At 40.2% G+C, this 17,904-nt stretch overlaps 1 protein-coding gene across 1 annotated transcript; it reads right to left on the bottom strand.

The window, feature by feature from the left end:
• Positions 1-209: 209 nt before the first annotated feature.
• Positions 210-5,585, bottom strand: LOC148010719 (beta-glucosidase 25-like). The gene is made up of 13 exons (XM_087671649.1): positions 5,170-5,585; positions 4,629-4,701; positions 4,229-4,290; positions 4,039-4,114; positions 3,839-3,913; positions 3,656-3,743; positions 3,095-3,359; positions 2,583-2,701; positions 1,867-2,090; positions 1,680-1,711; positions 1,501-1,597; positions 1,196-1,298; positions 210-957 (listed from the first exon to the last, which is right to left on the bottom strand). Exons 1-13 carry the CDS (start codon positions 5,452-5,454, stop codon positions 687-689), a joined length of 1,770 nt encoding a protein of 589 aa, XP_087527775.1. The 5' UTR covers positions 5,455-5,585; the 3' UTR covers positions 210-686.
• Positions 5,586-17,904: the final 12,319 nt, after the last annotated feature.

Below are 17,904 nucleotides of genomic sequence, written 5' to 3'. Positions count from 1 at the left end.
TAGAATCCAAAGACTAATAATAATTAAAAAAACATACAAATCATTTCAATTTGTTCAATCTAAGAAGAGTGTATTGCTATACGTTATGTAAAGGTCCTAGTCTTAAGACACGTGCGAAGAATGCCTAGTTCCAATCACACTATGACACCTGCCCACAAAACCTCCCTTGAAAGAGATGACTCCTTTAGAATCCAATCTAACTAATAAAATAAAAACAAATACAAAATACAAATCACTTTCATATGATATATGGATGTAAAGGTCTTAGCACAAGGGAGGAAGGGTATCCTCAAGAGTCTAAGAGTCATTACTATGATATATGTGATGTAAAGGTCAGGGAGGAAGGGTATCCTCAAGAGTCTAAGAGTTATTGCTATGCAAAAGCATCAATGTTCCCTTCTACATCAATTAAACTACCTGTCTGCGTCTATAATGACAATGATGATGATGATGATGATGATGCCCATCAGAAAAAGGAGAGAAGGAACAGATGTCACCTCCAAGCAATAAGGAAATGTTCTACAAGCTATGCTAATAAGATGAAATGTGCATGCTATGCATGCTTGGAGACTTATTCTCAATTGCATGCTTCTTCCCAGCAAATGGGTTTTATCGGAGATGGACTAAGCTCTTCATTGATTTGGTTTTTACTCAAATGTGATTGCTGCACGTCTAGCTTTGCTGGCTCAAATCAGAGACGAATGATGTGTTGTGTTGATTCGAGGTTGCAGCTCGAGTGGCTGGGTTGACTGTGTTGTCCTTGCAGCTGCAATTGTGTTGCTGGATCTGCTACTGTTGCTTTGCAGAACCATCTTGTGCCAGTAAGCAGACAGCCTCGGGTATCTTTCCATGTTCTCATCCACATACACCAGCCCAAAACGCATGAATAGGCCAAGAAAGTTCTCGAAGCCATCTATTAAAGACCATGCAAAGACTCCTTTCACGTTTCCTCCATCCCTATCCAAATCATAATGATTGCTCACATTAGTGAAGAAAGAAACTACCATCACATAAGTGTAATTATTAGTAGTGTAGCAGAGATTAGTCTAATAGAATGTACTATACACAATTGCTTGTACCAACCCAATTGCTTACATTAATTGCACAGAAACCTCACATTCAGTTAAAACGATAAAGCTCATTTCGCTCTCAGTAGATGTAAACATAAGTTACAGAAAAGGCAGGAGATATTTGCCTTATTGCTTGACTCAAGCTGGAATAGTACGAGTAGAAGTATTGTACACGATCTCTGTCATTCAGGTTCTCTTCCAATGTAGGCGGCAATTTTATTCCCCATCCTGAAAAGGGTTTTCAAATTTTGTCAACCTCGATACTTTTTTTGTGTAATAACCATTGCTCCTTTAATGCACAGAATCTCTGCATGTAAAGACTCTTTCAAACTTACAGTGTAACACAGTACAGTAGTAGAGAGAGGGAGAGAGGGAGAGAGAGAGAGAGAAAACAAGGTTAGGAGATGATAAACGAATTGATGCTTTGTACCTGTCTCAGTTATGTACATTGGAGGATTGCCGTAGTGCTCTCTCATGTAAGCTATCATCTTTAAAAACATCCATGGGACAGAATACTCTTCTTGACCCTGCAGACACCAAAACAATGCCAAGTTAAGAGACTTCACCATCATCACAATGAACCAGCTTTCCATCCTTTCAATTACTCACCACTCCAATGATAGAGCCATCAAGTGCGTAGGCTGCAAAGAGAAGGCATACGTCACAAGATCAGATCTAGGGTTTTCCAATACAAGCAGAGGCAACGCAGAGGCAAGAGGGAAGTATTGGTACTATTCGATACTATCTGCTGAATAACATGAATAATAATGAGCCACAGAGAAGACAGAATAATTACCAGTAATGCCAGCATGCTTGTCTTCATAGTAGCCTTCAGGGGTGCTGCCTTGTCTCTCCTCTTTGTAACCATAGGCATACCTGGCAGTGACAGCATTGAGACCCAAGAAGTCCCAAGACTGTTTGAGCAAGGCGGCCTCCTCTTCTGTAAAGCTGGGCAGTCTAGATCCCAGAATCTCCTGCATACTGGCTGGATACTCCCCAAATGCTAAGGGATGCATGAACCTTGTACATTCACAACAGGTTTTACACACTTTTACGGTCATGCCCAATAAAATAAATAATGCTTCACAACGTCTCCTGATTATGTTCAGTTTCCCACTAGACCATAATCGTAATTAGAAGTTTCTAAGATATCAGTTTCATACTGCGTGTCTACCTATGACGTTACTCGACACCATTACTACGTATGACATACATGATAACAGCTCCACTGAACCGTCCAGCATCCTCTGGGAATAGCGTGTGCAGTATAAATGACAGACATCTTGCTTAATTGACGCAGAACATGGCTACGACCTTGCAGATGCAACAGGTGTAACACGGTAACCGGTGATGCCATGCCAGTCAATTACCACCGCAATATATGTGCACACTTACCTCAGGCTGTGTAGTCGAATAATGAATTGCATGGTACATACTCTTCACAAGAAAGTGATTTGGGTCTGTTCTTCACTACTTCACAAAAATACTACGAATAAAGAGTGCATTTTGTACCATCCAAAAACAAAATCTTGGGCCCTTCCAGCAGCAGCTATGTCACCACTATCTGTGCTGTTTCGAGGCTCGAACCATTCAAACCAAAGTGAGATGCCGATAGATCCCCCTTGAGCTTCCTACAATCACGGAGACAAAGTCTACCTTACTGCATTGAGGTATGGAACAATCATATTACAGCATTTGCTGATGAATCAGTGTCAGTATGTGTGAGTTCATAAGGAAACTGGTTGAGAGAGAGAGAGGGACAGAGAGACAGAGAGAGAGAGTTGCGTATGTGTGCGTCCCTGAGTTCGTGTGTGTTTGTGTCGTGTGCGCATGCGTACCCACTATGCACACACAGGCTTCCAATTGTACATTGATTATGTGCATGTCAGGTTCACAAGATTCCACGTGGAGGGCTTCCATTGTGCAATAACGAAACAATGCATAGGGCTGAGCATCTGACTGTGCGTGGATGAGAATGGATGCTGGTGGGTGGGCATGTATTAGCGTGTATTTGCATGCAGTACCTGATAACTTTGCTTGTAGAGATTAGCAGCAGCAGCATGCGCTCGGAGCAGATTGTGGCCAGCTATATATGGCTCTGTGGAAGAGTTGCCATGGGTGCAGTTCCCGTTGCCTAGGCCTTCATTGATGCTGCATCTTCCTGGAGCATTCATTGTGCATGCGTACGCCAGCGCCAGATAATCGTTTGGCTCATCAATTGTTATCCAGTACTTCACTCGATCACCAAACTCAGCAAAGCACACATTCGCGTACCTTAGAAAGTCATCGCTGAGGCACAACAAGATACAGATGACAATTTAGTATCACCACAGCTTGTCTTGCCTGACTAATTTCAGAGTCAAAAAAGACTATAAAGACATGGTTACACTAGTTAACCCCTCTCAGCAATTAGTTCATCGCCTATAATCCATCAAGCCCGTGAACCGCAGCAAAAAAAGTACACGTATATCCTGCACACCCTTTAATATTGCCAGCGACAGACATCTTCAACTTTGAAGTCCAAGGTTATACGACCATCTGCAAATTCAATCCTGCTCTGAATTCTGATAAAAACGCCATCTTACATGAACAATGAGCTCAAAGGACCTCCATAGCTCTCTTCCAAAGCCTGAGGATGATCTTGTGACCATAGAGTGACGTGAGGTTCAATGCCTGATCAGGACAAAGTTAATCAAGCAAGACGCAGAGGATATGCCACAAATAATAGATCTAATTCTACGGATGGCAAATACGCGGTAGCTCTATACCATTCTCGAGTAAGTAGTCAATGACGTCATTGTAATGAGTAATAGCTGCTGCATTAGGGGATTCTGTTGTGCCATCTGCAGGTAAAATAAGCGGCACATTTCATGAGTACGGCACTACATACTATGATAAGGGCCATTGCATTCATGCAAAGAGCCAATGGGCAGATTGACACCAACTAATATCTGTAACTCCCACTTACTTGGAAAGATCCTGGTCCATGCTATTGAGATGCGCATGGCATCCATTCCCATATCGGCCACCATACTAATATCTTCCTGATGAACAGGAATTGAGTGAGGACATTATACATCAGTGACACAACAAGAAAGATGTTAGCAACCACAAAGAACAGGGAGAGAGGATTAATGCGTCTTTCCGCAAGCCAACACCTTGTATCTATAGTAGTGATCCCCCACATTCCGAGGCATTGAGCCATCCTTCACGTAAAAACCTGCGACCACAGAGGTATGAAGAAGAAGCAATGATCGCGAAGGGCAATTTGAGGGGCCTATTATCAGAACCATTAACCCTCAATAATTTGCCATTTCCTTCCTCTACGTTTTCCTGGCCTTTTCATCATCTCTTGTTCGATTTTCTTATTCACTTACTCATTCAGTATCTGTGTGCACAGGCTGCAAGCTTTTTCCTGAAACCTAGTACCGTAACTTGACTATTTAAGTTCAGTTTTCTCATCTACTTACTCATCTGTTACCTATGTGCAAAATGTATTATTCTACCCCTTTAGCACAAAGAGAGAGAGAGATAGAGAGAATGCGTCTGTGTTAGTACCGCTATCAATGGCGGCATAAGCGTCCCAGATACTGTCTGCTTTGCCAATGTCTACATCGGCGGCTCCTTCGTGCTGAGAAACAGGCAAACAGAACGAGCTTAAAGGCGAAGATATGTGTGTGTGTGTGTGTGTGTGTGCGTGCGAGAGAGAGAGAGAGAGAGGACGTATTGTTTATAAGCACATAAGTAAAATTACACGCAGATCGCTCAGAGAGTATGAGAAAGTGAAAGAGATCACGTATACATACGTGTGTGTGTGTGTGTGTGTGTGGACCATGTGTATCTATGCAATAGCCTAGAGACATACACAGACGAGAGAGAGAGAAAGAGAGAGAGTGAGTGGGGAGTGAGTGTGTGTAGAATGAGAGAGTGTGTGTGTAGAGAGAGAGAGAGAGAGAGAGAGAGTGTGTGTGTGTGTGTGTGGACAATGTGGATGTGTGCAAGAGCCTAGAGACATACACAGACGGGAGGCAGAGAGAGTGTGTGCGATCTGTGTGTGTGTGTGTGTGTGTGTGTGTGTGTGGGGACAACTTCATCGTACCTTGACGGCCATGGTGATGGTGCCAAAAATGAAGTCGGGCGGGAAGAAAGTTCGATCGATGTAGGTGTCATTGGGAAACGGGAATGGCGCAGCAGCACCTGTAATATTATGGAGCATGGAAGGAGAATTAGAGGCTGTTGGATCACGGCTGCCATGGCCGTCGAGGGCAGCAGCAGGGCTAGTGCTTGATGGGCTTGCGGGAGCAGCAGCAAGAGCATGCTGATGATGCGGCAACACACAATTTGAAAAGGCCAGGAAGAAGACGAGGATCGTGGCCATTGCCATGTTACCTATGGGCTCTTCTTGTCTTCTTGCTGTGGTAACTTGCCTGTAGGCTCGGAGTCGGAGTTCTCCCTGCCAGGATTTTGTGGCGAAACTTGTTTGTGAGATGGAAACCGATAGGATCCTATCAAGGGTTTTTGAAAACCATCAGCGTTCACCAAAAACATTTTTGGTAGCAGATACAAAAACTTCTAACTCTTAAAAATGTTTAGTTATAAAAATGACAAATACATGTAATTTGATTCAAAAATCTATGCAAAAATTTGAGTTATGTTTAGTTATAAAAATGACAAATACATGTAATTTGATTCAAAAATCTATGCAAAAATTTGAGTTTGAGGTTTTAAATCTTCTTCTTTCAATCTTAAAAGTTTTTTTTAATTACAATTCACTTTACATTAAACCTTAGTTATTCGTGAACACTAAATATAATGAAATCTTAGCTGCCTTTTTCTCTCTCTAGCGTGGACATTTGTCTCTCAAAGAGCAAAGTGAGTGGAATCTGGAGAGAGAGAGAGAGAGAGGGGGGGGAGAACTGTAATGGGAAAACCTTTGAGGACTATGCAAATGTGGACAAAGGTTTTTGGGAAACCACCAAGGATAGGGTGTTTGTCCAAAAAATTGGGTGGTTTTAGAGGAAAACCATGAACCCTCTATGTGATCCTAGAAGGGTTCCCGATTTTTGTGAAAAGCTTTTCAAATACACCCCCTCCAAAAACCATGCAAGAACAACTCCTCTCTCTCTCTCTCTCTCTCTCTCTCTCTCTCTCTCTCTCTCAATAGCATCCTCCTTCAAGTATTGTCATTCTTTTTATAGTTGGTCTGGTCAACAATGCCCACTAATCACACTTCAAGTAGTTGGCATCATTGCAAAGCTTGCAAAGTGTAGTGCATTTTTCGCACGATTGCCACTACTGTTAGATAAGTCATAAAGAGATGCCCAAAACCAACTGGAGGATATAGCTATCTTAAGACCAAACTATCTTATGCTTAGACCAAACACATGAAGTGTAGGCATTCTACACTTCTGTTGAATAAGAGTGTTTTAGGTAGGGCAAACTTTGACCCTACATATATTTTAGAGGAGAAAAGAAGAAAACATTGGATAAGTTAAAATGTAAATATGATAACAAATCTCTTAATAACCCTATGAAAAATTAAGATGGAAACCCCAAATGTAGATTAGATAAGTGATATCTAAATATATTAACATAGCCTTATTATCACATGCAAGTTTTGCGAATTCAACCCTTATGTGCATTAATCAAAAACCAAATCATGCATGAGAAAGATATTACTATTGGGACATTATTGCGAGACCTCTTTGATGTGCAATACTACAACAATCCCATTTTTATTTAAATAGTTCATTCAAAGAGAGAGAGATAAAGAGGGAGGGAGGGAGGGTAATGTAGATTAATACAATGCTTATTCAAAGAACTTGTTTCTTTTGGATTGGAAAGCACTATTACCAAGCTCTTAACACCCAAACACTAACCATGTATTTATTAGACTAGGACCCTTTTGAATGTTAGCAAGACATCAACAAAGCATTGTTCCACTTCACCATTTTTTTCTTTAGCAAGAGTATGCTTGTACATGATGACTTTGGTGAGGTTATCCCTCTAAGGACCATGCTTCAAAAACCCCCCTACTTGCAAGGATCATTCACATACTCTAGGGCATATATTTAGGCTCTTTGATTAATACCCCTTGAACTCTTACCCCCAAGGATTTATATTGCCTTCCATATCCACAAAAGTGCTTGCCAAATGTTATCTGCATTATGCTTTTGAAAGCCATAATTGATAGATGCTTCTTGAGAGTGATAGTTTCTCTAGCTTAATTAGGAAATTATTACCATCAACATTGAAAACATATTCCTAGCAAAGGAATCCAAATAGAAGTTTCTCTACCTTAATTAGGAAAATATTACCATTAACATTGGAAACATATTCCTAGCAAAAGAATCCAAATAGAAGTGATTTTTTTGTTGCTATGAAAATGCAAGAACATGTTAGGAAAGAGTTCTCGCATGCCAAAAAACAAGTAATCCATGCAGCAACTATGGAAGTGGTTTAATCATATCCAAGAACAAAATGCATGTTACCCACAATCATTGGAACCATTAAATATAATGACATACACTCGAGGCATGGTAAAAAGAAGTGATCTTTTGAACCAACTTATCAATACTTATCAAAATTTTGATTTTAAATCCGAGCTCGCATAGCATGTGGCCTAAAGTATATTTATACTATTAATTTCTTGATATCAAACTTGCAATTACAATATGCTTCATGCCCAGATAATATCAAACTTGTGATTTCAAATTTCCATCTTGCAAGATTAATATGGATAGGTGCACATAGCAATGGCTTTTGCTTATATCAAAGTGTCGATGGTGGAGAGACAGCATCTGGACTCACAAGATAGACATCCTAGCTATTCATTGTGAGCTAGTTCTCGATGGGTTTGTAGAATGAAATTTTACATCAGAGCTGTATTATTTTCTTTCTAACACTGAAATATAGGGTCTCGAAATGTGCCCTCCTTTTGTATAGTAATATAACCAATACCATCCAAAGTGGGAGAGTATATTACCAATTCCATCCAAACTATGGCAAATCTAGCATGGTTGCTCAACGAGTGTTTGGTGTGGTAGGACAAATTCACATAGGATGCATTACAACAGAAACGAGGCATAGACGCACAAAGTCGATCGCGTCTATCATTGCGTCTATATAAGCATGTAAAAGAGCGTGTAAATAGACACGAATTTTGCGTCTATATATCCGCGCAAATAGACATGAATATAGACACGTTTTCAGACGCGTAATTATTTAACCACCTGAAATTGGACTTAATATAATAAAAAACCCAGAGTTAATAATTATTTTTGCATTGCTCTCTAATGAATGGCAGTTCCTCCAGTTGACAAGCCTCATATAAGTAATTACCGGCAAGCGACAGAAACCTTATTATACAATTAGTAGCAAGCATTGCAATATGTATCTCGTAATTTCTCTACTTGAAGATGATAAAAAATACTTTTTTAAATTATGGAAAATTTAATTTAGCTTTAAACTTGACTATTGATTCTTGAGTATGCACGTGTGCGCATGATAAAAACCATAGAATTAAGAATACACATTGAATCATTAAGCAAATTAAGTATGTTACAGTGAATGATTCATCTCATCTTCAATGAGATCAGCCCTTGCTAAACTATCTACTTCTAGGTCTATGTTACCAAGAGGTAACGAAACAAATAAGTCTATCATACTATCAGATGTGTTGTTATATTGCTCAATAACTTCACCAATATCATCGACAATCACATAAAGGCCAATGAATGAGAAGCATTAGCACTTAAGTTTTATGCTCAATGTCTAAAGAAAGCTAGATTATTAGCACTTCCAAGTGCCATGAGCATACATGTATTTTTTCTATAGGATTTCCACACCTTTATTTCACTTAAATGGACCTTAGTAAGTGCTTGCAAAATACACTTGAAGAAAATGAAAATGTGTGAGCATCAAAAGCCTTCTCTTACATAATGATTCTAGGCTCACTGAATGATTTTCCATGATTAATGTTGGATTGGATCAAGGATTATGGCTCTTTGAAAATGTTTATGTGTGGATGAAGGTAATATATGATTTTTTGTATGCAAACAAATGTGATATAATGGAAAATGAGAAGTCAAGGAATTATTGGACTACAAAACACAATAGAAAATGAGCCATATTGGAATTTTTTATTTCTAGAATTGTACAAATTTATCTTTTTCCTGTGTTTTTTTTTGCAGATGTCGCATCCTGGTTCATCTAGCAATGACTTGGATTTGGATCGCATGAATGATACATTGGGCTTGTTCGGCAGAGGGGTCAATGCATTTTTTGGAGGTTTTCTTAGTAGGGAAGACTTCATGGGAGAGATGACCAGACACCTTGGCCGCTCTCCCACAGTAGACGAGGTGTTCAGCGTCATGTCTGGAACGCCTCTGACGTTTTTGCCTGGCACTACTTCCCAAACTCCAATTGTAGGTACTCCACATGCAGCACCTGTACATGCATCAGCTGAAGCACAAGCGTCAGCCGACGCATGTGCATCTGCAGCAGCACGTGCATCCAGCGAGGCAGAGGGTAGTCGACAGAGAGGGAGGAGGGAGAGTCGAGGGGGAGGACGAGGCTTGTGTGGGGGTTTCCTAGGAGGTGGTGAGTGATCACCCTCACTAGAAGATCACATAGAGGAGCCAGTACGCCAGTACTATAGAGTTACAAATACTGGTGGCATCTTCCATGATGATGAAGGAAGGGATGTAATGGTGTACATGAGGAGCGTCGTGCATGCGACGTATAAAGATTGTTTCGTCTACTTCAAAAATCAGAAAAGCGGCTTGTGGCAGGAGGTGTTGAGGGCAGTCCATAGGAGGTACCCAAATCTTGAGGGTCAGCGATTCTCGGATGATTGGGGACGCACAAAAGTGAGGGATTTGCTTCACAACAAAAGATCCCACCTCATGACACGCGCCAGGGACTCACTATGGAGATAGGAGGAGGGGCATGGAGCCTATAGCCAACCACCTATGTGCCATCGCATAGAGTGGAAGAAAGCCAATAAGAAAGCAGTAGAGAAAGTGAAGAGTCGCCAGCATGCAAAGGCGCGACGCATCCAAATGGAAACCATGGGATCGTCGCATTATGGATCGGGCGGCAGAGAGTCGTGGGAGGTAGAGTTTGTAAGTATATTTTGATTTCTAGTTTTTTAAATTTTATATTTCTTTCAATTCTTTATATAATTTGTTCTAATACATTGTGTCTCGTAATTGTTTGTATATATCATAATTGTTTTGTAGACTACTATCATTGGTAGGATACCTACTCCTAGAGAGGTAGGTTACCATTGAGGCCATAACCGCGCAGCCACATGGCTTCACTTCTATGAGGAGGGTCTCATCAATACAACCGGGCTATGAGGATTCGACAGCCAGAGGAGGTATGTTTTTCTTACTTTCCTATTGAAAGTATAGCTAATTATAACTTTTTCTCCACCATGTGTACATAAGCAACCTTGATCTTTTGTGCGTGTAGACGAAGCTCGATGTGGAGCATAGCGAGGAGGGGGATAGCGACACTAGTAGCCACGGTGGTGCTAGTGAAGATGTTTCTTCTTCAGATTCATAGAGGAGCACCATACCTCCTCTATGGCCTTGTTTTCTTGTATATCTATTATTCATCTTTGAGCCTACTGCTTGCGACCACGCTTTAGGTCGCAAGCACTTGAACTCCCCATGTAAATGCTTCTTATCTATAATGATTACATGGACTTTTTGTTTTCAATTCTCGTGCTTTTAAATCCATTGTCTTTTTCCCAAATGCACAATTTGATGTATGGGAGGGGGAAAAAAACCAGAGAGCATGTGCTCTCTGGTTCTTTTTTTCCAGTTCTGTTTTGCGCGTTTAACTTGCAGAAAGCACACGTTCATAAGCGCGTCTAAAATGCAGAGTACACGCGCTCATACATGCGCTACATTATTCAAATTTAAAAAATAAATTAAATATATTTTTTAAAAGAAGGAGATTTTTTATTTTGCGTTCGCATCTATGGGCGCTTGTAAAAGCGCGTCTATGGGCTTGTCTATATGCCCGTCTAATTTGCCATGTAGACGCGCTGGTAGACACAAAAAAGAAATTAAATAAATAATAATTTTTATTTTTTTATGCGTTTATATTCACGCATGTATATGTGCGTCTATTACGTGTCTATTTTTGCGTGTAAATTTCTCGATACATGCGACTATAGATGCGCATTTGTAGACGCGCAAATAGATGGGCGGGTAGACGTGCCCGTAAGATTTTCTCTATATTCAAAAATCGCATCTAAAAGTGTGTCTAAGAGGCCTTTTGTTGTAGTGTAACTTCCTGTCAAATATATTCACATACATTTGTGTATTAGTATATTCAAGACCTGAGTACTCATTAGTAAAATTGTAATATAACTCAAACTTCTACAACTAGTAGATGACCACAACTTAGAGCACAATCACTTTTACATAAATAAATACTCTCTTTTGTCTATATAAGAATAAATTTTTAAGAACTAAAGAACCCACACATGACTACAAGATCTTTACCTCAGCAATGCTCTTAAGTATTACAACAATTCTCTTGCAAGGGGAGTAAACAAAAAACAACTAAATACAAAGTACAATATGGGTAAGTGGTTAAAATCTAAATTTAAATTATTTTGATGTTTAAAGTATAATAAACTACATGTACTATCAAGAAAATGTGGGACAAAAAGGGATAATATTATTACGACTGCCATGCATATCATTAATAGATCGCCCTATAGTACCATTTATTTCCAGGTTGCAGAGGAGGTATAGACATGAAAGCCTCCCTCTTATGCACATTTATGTGTCTTTGGATGTGAGGCATTTTTCCATGTGCCCAAGGACAAGCGTAACAAGTTAGATCCTAAGAGTGTTAAATGCATATTCCTTGGCTATGGCGATGAAGGAGAGATGGGTTACCGACTATGGGATCCGTAGGTGTGAAAAGTCATCCACATCCATGATGTAGTCTTCCATGAAGACGAGATGCAAAGGTAGGCTAAACCGATTTCCTTTTTAGATAAGGAGTGCTTAAAATGCAAATTCATCAAACCTTGTCAAAATTTATTCTAGGCTATAGCATCCTAACCAAGTTGGTGCAAAAACCAATGTGTTAAGTTAAATGAGTATTCACACTAAAGGGTGATGTGTGCATACGTGTGTGTGTGTGTGTGTGTGCGCGCGCGCGCGCCATTATCTTTTGTGTTAATATGTAGCATTGATAATGGTACCCAATTGTGATCCAAGTAACAATTCCAAGACGCTAGAAAAATCTAACCCAAGGGAATCATGTCAAGTCAAAGCTACCAAAACAAAGTCTTAAAATTGGTCGCATGCTACAACAATATAATTAAGACCAAACATACTTGATAGCCTAAAACATCAAGATAGTTTCAAGGGTATTTGCATCTTCTTGAATGGCATTCCAAGATAACAACCATATCATTCCTTGTAGTCAAAGCTTAAACTAGTAGTTATGGTATCAAGCTAAAAGTGGAGAGTTCCATCTTCACAAGTTTTCTTAAAACTATTAATGGCTAATATCATAATGTTGATAGCATGGCTACTTTGCATATGCAATGCCTAGAATTAGGCTAAACCAATTTCCTTTTTCGATAAGGAGTGCCTAAAATTCAAATTCATCAAACATCGTCAACATTTATTCTAGGCCATAGCATCGTGACCAAGTTGGTGCAAAAACCAATGTATTAAGTTAAATGAGTATTCACACCAAAAGGTGATGTATGCATACACACACACACACACACGTGTGTGTGCGTGCGCGCACACGCGCATGCACATGTGCCAATCATTACCATAATAAACGAAAATGTGGTGGTTGGAAGGAGGGGGTGAAACATATACATATACCTACATAATCATAATTTGCATATACCTATATAATTGTAATTTGCATTTCATAATTGTGTGAGAACTTATACATATGCCTACATAATTGTCTATTTCATAAGTGTGTTTATGCCACATGCACATATTCAACTATTAAAAATCTATCCCATATATTCAATCCTCACTTTTGAAGTTAGTTATCCAAATCTACTCTCTCTCTCTCTCTCTCTCTCTCTCTCTCTCTCTCTCTATAGAACTAAATTTTTTTGAATAACTACTTACTGGTATTCAACTCCTCTAAAGTTTGAAATACCTCATTAAGAAGCCCTTTTTTAAGGAATATGGGAAACATGGCAAGTCCTAAATTTACCCATACGGAATTTTCTCGAAGGGGTTATAAAATATTTGATGTTTGTTGAAAAGGTTACTTTTTGCATTTTTCTCAACCATACGATGAAGTCATGTAAAGAAGTTTTTGTAAGGAAAGGTTTACAAGACACCCAATATCGTACTTGATAAGATACTCAAGGTGATTCCCCTCAAGAAAAGTGTATCGCTTCCAAACAAGAAAATGGTTATTTCATCAAGTAAAACTAGAAAAAGCTTACACATCTATATTTGCAAAATGGGCTTTTTTATTCCAATCTAGAAAAAGACTCATAAGTTTGTACGTTTCTAAAGAAAAAGGGGTTTAATTTATCACATTTGAACATTTGAACATGTAAGTCATGGGAAATTCTTAATACACTTTGAATGCACGTGATAGATGGCTTCTTATAGTTACACCTCTAGAGATAATATAACTATTTATCTTTTTGTCTTGACATGTGATAAGATGGCTTCTTATAGCTACACCCCTCTAGATATTACCCTTTTTGTCTTGACTTGTGATAAAGTCTTGTTATTTAACATTTCTACCAATGCACAATATAAATTTTTTTAGAGAGAGAGAGAGAGAGAGAGAGAGAGAGAGAGAGAGAGTCTTGCAAGTACACAACAAATATTGAATAGATAGACAGAGTGAGCAATATGTGGTGTGAAAAAACAAGGATAGGCATTCCGACGAAATGTACAAGGCTAGGATCTCAAATTACAAAGCATACACACAAACCTTTGATCCTTACTAAATGACTTGTGTAGGGGATATTTATTGCGATACACATACACTTAGGCACTAAGGGTCACTCTCAAACTCAACCATGAGTCCATGAGGACCAATTACAAACCTCCCTTGAAGGTTATGGCCCCTTTAGAATCCAAAGACTAATAATAATTAAAAAAACATACAAATCATTTCAATTTGTTCAATCTAAGAAGAGTGTATTGCTATACGTTATGTAAAGGTCCTAGTCTTAAGACACGTGCGAAGAATGCCTAGTTCCAATCACACTATGACACCTGCCCACAAAACCTCCCTTGAAAGAGATGACTCCTTTAGAATCCAATCTAACTAATGAAATAAAAACAAAAACAAAATACAAATCACTTTCATATGATATATGGATGTAAAGGTCTTAGCACAAGGGAGGAAGGGTATCCTCAAGAGTCTAAGAGTCATTACTATGATATATGTGATGTAAAGGTCAGGGAGGAAGGGTATCCTCAAGAGTCTAAGAGTTATTGCTATGCAAAAGCATCAATGCTCCCTTCTACATCAATTAAACTACCTGTCTGCGTCTATAATGACAATGATGATGATGATGATGATGATGCCCATCAGAAAAAGGAGAGAAGGAACAGATGTCACCTCCAAGCAATAAGGAAATGTTCTACAAGCTATGCTAATAAGATGAAATGTGCATGCTTGGCATGCTTGGAGACTTATTCTCAATTGCATGCTTCTTCCCAGCAAATGGGTTTTATCGGAGATGGACTAAGCTCTTCATTGATTTGGTTTTTACTCAAATGTGATTGCTGCACGTCTAGTTTTGCTGGCTCAAATCAGAGACGAATGATGTGTCGTGTTGATTCGAGGTTGCAGCTTAGTCTTATTATCACATGCAAGTTTTGCGAATTCAACCCTTACGTGCATTAATAAAAAAACCAAATCATGCATGAGAAAGATATTACTATTGGGACATTATTGTGAGACCTCTGTGATGCGCAATACTACAACAATCCCACTTTTATTTAAATAGTTTATTCAAAGAGAGAGAGATAAAGAGGGAGGGAGGGAGGGTAATGTAGATTAATACAATGCTTATTCAAAGAACTTATTTCTTTTGTATTGCAAAGCACTATTACCAAGCTCTTAATACCCAAACACTAACCATGTATTTATTAAACTAGCACCCTTTTGAATGTTAGCAAGACATCTAGAAAGCATTGTTTCACTTCACCATTTATTTCTTTAGCAAGAGTATGCTTGTACATGATGACATTGGTGAGGTTATCCCTCTAAGGACCATGCTTCAAAAACTGCCCTACTTGCAAGGATCATTCACACTACAAGGAAAAAGAGGTATAGCGACGGCGGATAGCGACGTAGGAATAGCGGCGTCGCTATTTGCATTGCTATTTGCGTCGCTAAATGCGACACAAATAGTGATGCCCGACAGGGAAGAAAAATAGGGCCGAAACCCGAGCGCATTTCAGAGAGAGAGAGAGAGAGAGAGAGAGAGAGAGAGAGAGAGAGAGAGAGAGAGAGAGAGAGAGAGAGAGAGAGAGAGAGAGAGAGCGATCATCTTGCATAGGGTGACAGAGGTAGAAGAAGAAGGCTTGCCACCGCCACCACCGCCGCCGATTGCGAAGGAGAGGAGGAGCCTTCATTGCGAAGAGGAGCCACCAAACCCTTGCCATATCTCATCGATGAGTCGATTCTCTCCTTCTTTTGCTTGTTTAGGGTTTAATTCTCTCCATCTTTTGCTTGTTTAGGAGAGGAAATGAGAGAGAAAGAGAGGGACAGGGACAGGGACAGGGACAGGGAGGGAGAGAAAGATAAAGAGAGGGGGAGAGAAAGAGAAGGAGAGGGAGGGGGTGGAAATGAGAGAGGGAGAGAAAGAGAAAGAGAGAGAGAGGGAGAGGGAGAGGGACGGGGAGGAAATGAGAGAGGGAGGGGGAGGGAGAGTGCATTCTCTCTCTCTTTTACTTTTGCTTATATGATTTATGTATACATATTGAGAGAGGGAGAGGAAATGAGAGAGAAAGAGAGGGAGAGGGAGAGGGAGAGGGGGGGAGGGAGAGAGAGAGAAAGAGAGGGAGAGGGAGAGGGAGGAAATGGAAGAGGAAGGGGGATGAAATGAGAGAATGAGAGGGAGGGAGAGTGTATTTTCTCTTTTTAATTTATTTTTTGTATAATTTGTATATAATGAGAGAGGGAGAAGAAATGAGGGAGAGGGAGAAAGAGAGGGAAATTAAAGAGAGGAAATGGAAGAGCGAGGGGGATGAAATGAGAGAATGAGAGGAAGGGAGAGTGTATTCTCTCTCTTTTTTATTTATTTTATTTATTTTTTGTATAATTTGTATATAATGAGAGAGGGAGAAGAAATGAGGGAGAGGGAGAGGGAGAAAGAGAGGGAGAGGGAGGAAATAGGAGAGGGAGGGGGAGGAAGAGAGAGAAAATGAGAGAGGAAGAGGGAGAGGGAGAGGGAGAGGAGACAAAAACATACTAGGGAAATGAGAGAGGGAGAGGGAGGGAGAAGAAATGAGAGAAGGAGAGCAAGAGAGCAAAAGGAAATAAGAGAGGGAGAGGAGAGGGAAAAAAAAGAGAGAATGAGAGGAGAGAGAAAAAGAGATAAGATGTTAAACATAATAGGCAAAGAGAGAAAGAGAGGGTGTGGGTGAGGGTGAGGGCGAGGGAGGGAGAGGAAATGAGAGAGGGAGAGGAAGAGAGAAAAGGAAATGAGAGAGGGAGAGGAGAGAGAAAAAGAAATGAGAGAGGGAGAGGAGAGAGAAAAAGAGAGAAAGATCATTAAACCTAATGGAAAAATAGAGAAAGAGAGAGTCAGGGTGAGGGAGGGAGAGGAAATGAGAGAGGGGGAGAAAGAGAGAAAGGGAAATGAGATAGGGAGAGAAGAGAGAAAAAGAGAAAAAATCATTAAACCTAATAGGGAAAGAGAGAAAGAGAGGGTACCCTGGCACCTGCTACATAGTATCATAGTACTGGGTACTTGGCACTATGATACTAGAGTACTAGGTACTAAGATGCTATGATATTATGTGCTAGGTACTGAGTACTAGATACTAAATACTAGTGTTCTATGATACTATATGCTAGGTCATAGAAAAAGAGAGAGATGGAAGGAGGGGATAACAATCTAAGAAAAGAAAAGAATGATAACAAAAACAAATTGTTTGTTGTAATGTAGACAAAATGGAAAACGAAGAAGGTCCTGTTGTTCAAGATCGCGAGGGAGCGTGGCTCAAGCTTAGGTGGATGCTCTGGAGGCAGAACGTGGTGTCTCCGTCTCATTGTTCAGCTGGAGTTGCGTCACCTCAGGGATTTGTCACACCTGTGGGGACGTCTAGTCTAGTTACTTCAGCCTTTGCTGAGCCGTCAGTAGGTGGCACCCCTGTGGGTGCCACTCCGATAGATATTACCCCGGTCGGTACATCGAATGCACAGGGGTCTCCTGGATATGCCCAAGAGTGTGGATGCAGATGGGAGAGGACCCATCTTAGGCAGACTCCAAGGGGATATGGATATCTAGTCGATAGTAGGTCAGGAGCCATCATCATGAATGATGAGGGGAGGAGGGTGATGGCTCGCATGAGAGAGTTGTGCCAACAAGTTTTTCAGCACAACGTCTTGGATCATTGGAAGAACATACTGGAGGGGAGCAAGGACTATATAGTAGCATCCTTGCACGAGGAGTTTCCGGTGCCAGCCTCAGTAGATAGATTCTCTACTGGCTAGATGATGGATTGCATGCGTGCATACATGTCACATAGACAATCCGACACACGCAAGGCAATCTAAAGTGGGGCTGCAAAGCTCGAGTGGTTAGATGCAGACAACTGGCGCCGACTGAGGGAGGAGGCTA

The sequence above is a fragment of the Lygodium microphyllum genome, chromosome 29, assembly GCF_053477565.2.
Source record: "Lygodium microphyllum isolate KBCC chromosome 29, Lygodium_microphyllum_v1.1.10, whole genome shotgun sequence".
Classification (NCBI taxonomy): domain Eukaryota; kingdom Viridiplantae; phylum Streptophyta; class Polypodiopsida; order Schizaeales; family Lygodiaceae; genus Lygodium; species Lygodium microphyllum.
Note: the sequence above shows the minus strand (reverse complement) of the source record. Positions and strands in the feature narration are given on the sequence as shown.

Excerpts from the sequence above, each read along its gene's own strand:
- LOC148010719 (XM_087671649.1), bottom strand. The coding sequence starts at position 5,454 with ATGGCAATGGCCACGATCCTCGTCTTCTTCCTGGCCTTTTCAAATTGT. Across the intron at positions 1,598-1,679 it reads ATGGCTCTATCATTGGAGTG|GGTCAAGAAGAGTATTCTGT; the intron begins GTGAGTAATTGA and ends TGGTGTCTGCAG. Across the intron at positions 1,299-1,500 it reads AATGTACATAACTGAGACAG|GATGGGGAATAAAATTGCCG; the intron begins GTACAAAGCATC and ends AACCCTTTTCAG.